The sequence below is a fragment of the Zingiber officinale genome, chromosome 5A (assembly GCF_018446385.1).
Source record: "Zingiber officinale cultivar Zhangliang chromosome 5A, Zo_v1.1, whole genome shotgun sequence".
Classification (NCBI taxonomy): Eukaryota; Viridiplantae; Streptophyta; class Magnoliopsida; order Zingiberales; family Zingiberaceae; genus Zingiber; species Zingiber officinale.
The window spans coordinates 20,465,138-20,471,755 of NC_055994.1; the positions used below are offsets into that span (position 1 = coordinate 20,465,138).

The following is a 6,618-nucleotide window of genomic DNA, read 5'->3' on the forward strand; positions in this document are numbered from 1 at the left end:
TGTTTTCTTGTAATTTTAATTTCTTGATCCTACTTCAGCTGTCGAGTTCTTCAGTAATTTCTCATCTTACCAATAAAGGTTTTATTCTTTCAAATTTGATCTGGGGAATCCTTTCTTTCACAAGAGAAAGGTTTATTTTACAGAATCGATTGTATGTTTTCTCATTTCAGAATCTTGTTTGTGCATGTTTCTTTACAGTTTGTCGATATTGAAAAGTTCTTTTTCTCCACCACAATCAGGTTACAATGCCAGATATTCAGTTAGGAGGTCAATCATTGAGATCCCATGGGGCTAAACTTGCAAGGTTCCACATGCATGACTGGGTCATCCTCATCCTCCTCGCGATAGTAGATGGATGTCTAAATCTCATCGAACCTTTCCATCGGTTTGTGGCACAAGACATGATGACAGATTTTATGTACCCATTGAAGACATGAACACAGTGTCGTTTTGGGTTGTTCCTGTGCGACGCGTCTAGTTTCTTTCAACTGGTTAAAAGTGTCTGTCGGCTTTGTTCATTGCGTAACACTATCTTCTTCTTCTTCTTCTTCTTCTTCTTCCTGGCAGATACTCGCAGTTCTATTACCTTTCTCAATTATGAAGCTGCACACCAAGGATCAGGCGAAGGAAGGCGAGAAGGAGTCTAAATCGCCGCCCGTCGCTAAGTGGGAACCGTCCATCGAGGGCTACCTCCGTTTTCTAGTCGACAGCAAGATCGTTTATGATACCCTCGAAACGATCATCCAGAAGGCCGCCTATCCCTGGTGTAAGTTTTGGTTTCCATCTTTGATGAAGTCCTTAGTTATCTCTACTTGTTAAGCTTTGGTACGTTTAATCGAGGACAGAAAGCACAAACTCTGATAAGCGATTTATTCAATTGGGAAATCAGACAAATTTAGCTTTTGAGATATAATAATTGAACATCATCAGCTAAAGTTTTCGTTGACCGTTCAAAGCTGTTATATTTACTGCTGCGTAGATTTTGCTTCAAGTATACAAGCCATCATTTTTATAAATCCTTTGGCTCAACAAGAAAGGTTCAGCTACACTTCTACATAGGATAAAGTTTGTATGTATCAGTTGAATTTTCTTTTATTAATTCAGCCGTATGGACTGTCAAAAAAATCCATCCCAATCCAAACCAAATGAAGGCAGTGGGTGACCTCTTGTGGTTGCGTCGCCTGCAAATTATATTATGTTAAAATTTAGTAGTTGATGGATGCTAAAGTAGTTGCAAAATAAGGATAGGAAATTGGAATAAAACAGGGCATTTGTTGCTTTCTAACTGATAGTTTGGTTTTGTTAGTTTCTATCAGTAACACGCTTGTGCTTGCATGGTAGCTGCTTTTTGGATCTAATGATGAAATAATAAGATAAACTACTATCTATGATATTTTAAAGAAAATTTGATTTTATTTATAGGAACAGGCAAATTGTGGCAATTTACTAGTATTATGTATTTGGAACATAGTTCAGTATATACATAACCATTGTATTGTAGATGCTGAGTTTAGGAGTACTAGCTTGGAAAGGTCTGAAAAATTAGCTAAAGATCTAAAATGGTTCAAGGACCAAGGGCATACCATTCCCGAGCCTTCTTCTCCTGGTGTTTCTTATTCCCAGTATCTCGAGGAGCTATCTCAAAAGGATCCTCAAGCTTTCATCTGCCACTTTTACAATATATACTTTGCTCATAGTGCTGGTGGGCGAATGATTGGCAAAAAGGTACTTAATTTTTCTCTAAATGTCATTTTCCAGATTGTGACCTCCTGAAAAATTGCATCTCTTATGCAAAAGTTGACTTGCCTTGGTCACTCGATGTCACTAATGCTTGTGACCATTACTTTTATATCTAGCTTTCCTTCATACGTTCTTACATATGGTAGTAAGATGTTTGCTCCCTTCGCCACTTCCATTATCACTTGATACTGTGATTTTTTCATATGACTTTTAAGGCACTGAATCTGTCTACTTAGTCTATCCAGAAAAGGTAATATCATAGAATCAGTTTAGCTCTTACAAGAAGCATAATTGTTTCCCTTGGTAAGCATTTTATTCACATTATTACAGTTTTGTCCAGTTTGGAACCAAAATCTCGCAATGAAGAGCATCATGAGAGGAGCATAAAAACTACTTAGAGTTTTAAAATATGTTATTATTGAGGATGTTCAATATTTAAGAAATAGATAGATTCACAGCATGAGCGTTCAAATAGACAGGTTCACAGCAATAAACAACAAAACTTGTTCTTCTCAGGTCAATCTGTTATTTTATCTCCTAGAATCTGTAGAAGGGTAGTATGTCTTGGCTAACAGCATTCATAATTTGCCATGCCTTGTGTATTTGCTGCAAATCATAGTACGTAACACAATCTCATTTAAATAACCCCTTGACTATGGTTGCAGACAGCTTATTTGTAGTTGTGTCTGTACTTCACCATCATGCCATCTATGAAATTCATCTACTCTTTTAGATTCATGGCTAGTTACCTAATTGTATAACATTTAGCGTTTTAGACTGAGTAAGTCTCGATTTTCATGAATAGGTTGGGTGGAGCTAATTAGAGTTTTCTAATTAGATTAAGATTAGGTTTTGTTAGGTCTCTAAATCATTTTATGCATTTTTTAACTTACTTTTGGACAGCGAGTTAGTTCTTTTGATGGAATTATACATCTATGATGCTTAAATTGGGATTGTAGCATACTTTTTGACCAAAGAAGTCTAGATCAATGATAGATTGTTCTTCAATCTACTACTCTTTTTAGCATCTTTATCCTGCTATAATGTTATTCTTTAAGATTATGTTGCATTGATTTTTGTTACTCTTTCTGGATTCATTTTTATTTAAGGCATTCTTTCCTTTAATGGTCCCTTTTAGAATTTAATGTATGACTTACTCCTTAGCATCATATGGAGTGTGTGGGAATGTTTGCATTAGATTGTACCTTTTAGAATTAATGCTGCTTGATCACTGGGAAAAATAATGTTTGCATGATTTATAATAGAAGCTTTGTATGCAGTGACATAGAATGAAAATTCTGCTTAATAAGAAATTTAAGAGCCACCATATTGTTTCAAGAGGTTACCATTTATGTTACGTAGATAACGCTTTTTGCACTTCTATTAGATGACTATATCAAATGATTTTTATGGTTATGTAACATTTATGCAGTGCAATTAGAATCACACGTACAGTTTAGTTGCTAATTTGTAATATATATCTTTATTCGAATAGGTGTCTTCAAGAGTATTGGGAAGAATGCCGACAAGCTAAAAAAATGAAGAGACTTTAACAAATTAAGGAGTACTAGGAGCTGCAATCCCTCCTCTTCACCGACATCTAAGTAGAAAATCTTGTGTTATATTGTTCTACCTTTGTTTTAATAGTGTTATCATTTTGTTGATTGCTTATGAAATTTTGTTGGTTGCTTATGAAATTTCTTCATAATGTTTAGATATTATTTTTGAATGTTAGAAAATTGTATATTAAATTTTATTTTGAAATTTAGTATTTTGAATGATTTATAATATTGGAAAATTGTGTATTAATTTTTTTTATTTTTTTTCTAAAAAAGACAACGGTTTTTCACCGTTGTTGTAGATAGTTTAAAACTGTTGTTGAAGACCCTGTTATTAAAGATAAACGCTCAAAGACAACAGTGAAAAACTGTTGTCTTTGAAGGAAAAGACAATAGTTTTTCACTGTTGTAAAAAATGTTGTCTTTGCTTTCAAAGACAACGGTTAAAAACTGTTGTCTTTGGGGACCCCTTTTAACAACACGGCCTTTAACAACAGTTCAAAATGGGCTACGACAACAGTTAAAAACCGTTGTTGTTAGGCTTTTTTCTTGTAGTGTTACCTCGAAGTCCTTAGAGATGTAGTACGCATCTACTAAGGACGCCCATTCTTGAGTTCTGGGGAAGGCGTTGAGCGCATACCGGATTGAGCCCGGTTCGTTACTTCTTCTCCAAGATTGGTTAGTTGCATGATCAGCTCTTTGATCCTTGCTTGGAATTGCACTACTTTCTCACCTTGGTTCATCCAAAGGTTCGTTAACTGGGTCCAGAGGATGTTGCGCCTCGCTAGCTTAGCTTCCGAGGTACCTTCGTGAAGCTCCAGGAATTTTTCCCAGAGGTCTTTCGCAGAGGAGTAGCTTCCGATTCGACTTACCTCTTGTGGTGGCAGCACGCTCAGCAGGTGGAATTCTGTCTTTCCGTTGGCAAAAAACTCGACCTGCTCCTTCTTGCTCCACTAATGCTCTTCTTTGTCTTTCGGAACTTCAAAATCATATTTCATAATTAGTAAAATATCGAAGTCGATTTTAAAGAATACCTCCATCCGACGTTTCCACGTCGCAAAGTCTCTGTCGAACTTCGGGGGATGAATATTCGCTTCGGCCATCATCTTGATCGTTGTGCTTCAGTCAACGGTTAGTCCTTCTGAGGCGGTCTGGCTCTGATACCAATTGTTGGTGCAGCGGAGGCCGGCAAGAGGGGGTGAATTGCTTCTGAAAAATAAAAACTATACTCTCCTCGGAATTTTCAACTCAAAAGTGCAATAGCAATAATTAAATCTCATAAGTAAAGAAATAGAACTAAAAAGGAACTCAGAAGCTAACCTGGTTACAACCAAGAGAGTTGTTAATCCAGGGCGATGAAAGGTGCACTCGAAAACGTCTCCTTCTCTGAAGGCGGAGAAACCTTTTACACTTTGGAAGCTTAGAATTATTGCTAGGAAAGACTACATAGTTGATTTCTTGAGTTGTTTTTCATTTCCTAGCTCCAGGGGCCTTTATATAGCTCCTGGAAAGTCTATCCCGAGGGTTTAAGGCGCCTGCAACAAGGTTCAAGGCGCCTCCAGCTCGGTCACCGGATAAAACTTTATCCGTAGCGCAAACGGTCACTTTTGACCAGTTGAAGGCGCCTTCATCAAGTCTGAAGGCGCCTTCAAGCTTGAGGCACCTCCAAGGCAGATTGAGGCACCTCCAAGTTAGAGGCGCCTCCAGTCTGGCTTGAGGCGCCTTAAGCTCTATTTCCAACATCCTTTCGCGTTGCTTTGACTTTCGTAGCTCCATGCGATTAGGTGATTTCGGCCAACTGAAATAGGGCTCACCCGAACCCAATTTCCAGCCTTCTCCTCGAGCAGGCTTCCGTCCGGCTTCTCGTCCCTCGAACGCTGCGCACATTCTTCTCGTCCACCGGAGTACTCTTCCGCAGCTCTCTCATCATTCGGATGCACCGAGCCCGTCGGCTCCCTTCCCGTGCCATCCTTCTCGCTAGCTGCATCTTCCACTCGACTTCTTGTGCTTCTAAGCTCCTGCACACTCAGACACAGGGATCAAACACAAAGAAGGACCTAACCAACTTGGTTGATCACATCGAAACACCCACAGGGACCAACATGATCTACACCCCTCCTCAATCCTAGAGGTTGAGGCTTCATCATCATCATTCTCTTGTACAAGAAACAAGGAGTATGCCCCCTCCTTGTCTTTTTCTTTTCACTTTGTGGAGGATGAAGCTTGTTGTTCTTCTTCTTTTGATGTTGAGCATCTCTAACCTCGGAGTCCTCTTTTTCTTGATCCAATGAGTCCCCCTCTTTGGATTCTTCTTGGTTTGGTACAGTGGAGGAGACCTCATGGAGTTTAGCCAATTTGCTCCATATCTCCTTGACATCTTCAAATTCTCCAATTTGCTTTAAAATATTGCTCGACAATATGTTGACCAACAATTTGGTCACTTTGTCGTTGGCCTCGCTTCTTTGAATTTGCTCCTTGCTCAATTTGCTCTTCTTGAGAGTTTTTCCTTTTGAATTCTTTGAAGCTTCAAAGCCTTCCATTAGAGAAAACCATTGCTCTATCTCCATCATGAATAAATTTTTGATTCTTGATTTTCAAGAATTGAAGCTTGTCATTGTGAATGGTGGAGGCACCCTTGTGTTGTATCCATGTCCATTTTGGAACTCCATTTGAAGTTAAGCTCTTTTGATGAAGTCTTCGACTTGTTGACTTTTGTGCTTCAACTTCTTCTCCCTCTAGCTTGTTGTCCTTTCCAGCCATGATTCCGGTGAAGAGTAACCTTGCTTTGATACCACTTATTAGGATCGATTTGTAGCTAGAAGGGGGGTGGGGTGAATAGCTCGTTGCACGTTGGTTGCTTGCTTCGTGATGATGAAATGCAGTGGAAATGCACACAAAACACACTCAAAACACTAACACTAGGATTTACTTGGTATCTACCTCAAGAAGAGGTGACTAATCCAAGGATCTGACCCTCACACACATATCAACTAAGAAAACTCTCCTTTTCGGTAACTACCAGAGGTGGAGAAACCTCGTACAATCTCCTCACAACAATATACACTCAAACAAGAAGAAAATACACAAGTGTATACATAAAACCCTTTTCTTGCTTGCTCTTGTTGATGTAGATCACCTCTTGGCTCTTGGAAGTGTACCAGCACTTATCCCCAAGAATCTTCAAGAATTGGCAGAAAGATCGTCGGAGAGAATCGTGTGTGTCGGGGAAAAGCACTACGGAGAAGAAGCTCACCAACGACTATATACTTCACACTTCTAGGGCTCTCAATCGATTGGGCATGCTCCCAATCGATTGTCA

At 39.0% G+C, this 6,618-nt stretch overlaps 1 protein-coding gene across 1 annotated transcript; it reads left to right on the top strand.

The window, feature by feature from the left end:
- Nucleotides 1-245: 245 nt before the first annotated feature.
- LOC121979463 (heme oxygenase 1, chloroplastic-like) lies at nucleotides 246-1,774 on the top strand. The gene is made up of 3 exons (XM_042531454.1): nucleotides 246-347; nucleotides 568-766; nucleotides 1,502-1,774. The coding sequence occupies exons 1-3, from the start codon at nucleotides 246-248 to the stop codon at nucleotides 1,771-1,773; spliced, it is 573 nt and encodes a 190-aa protein (XP_042387388.1). The 3' UTR covers nucleotide 1,774.
- Nucleotides 1,775-6,618: the final 4,844 nt, after the last annotated feature.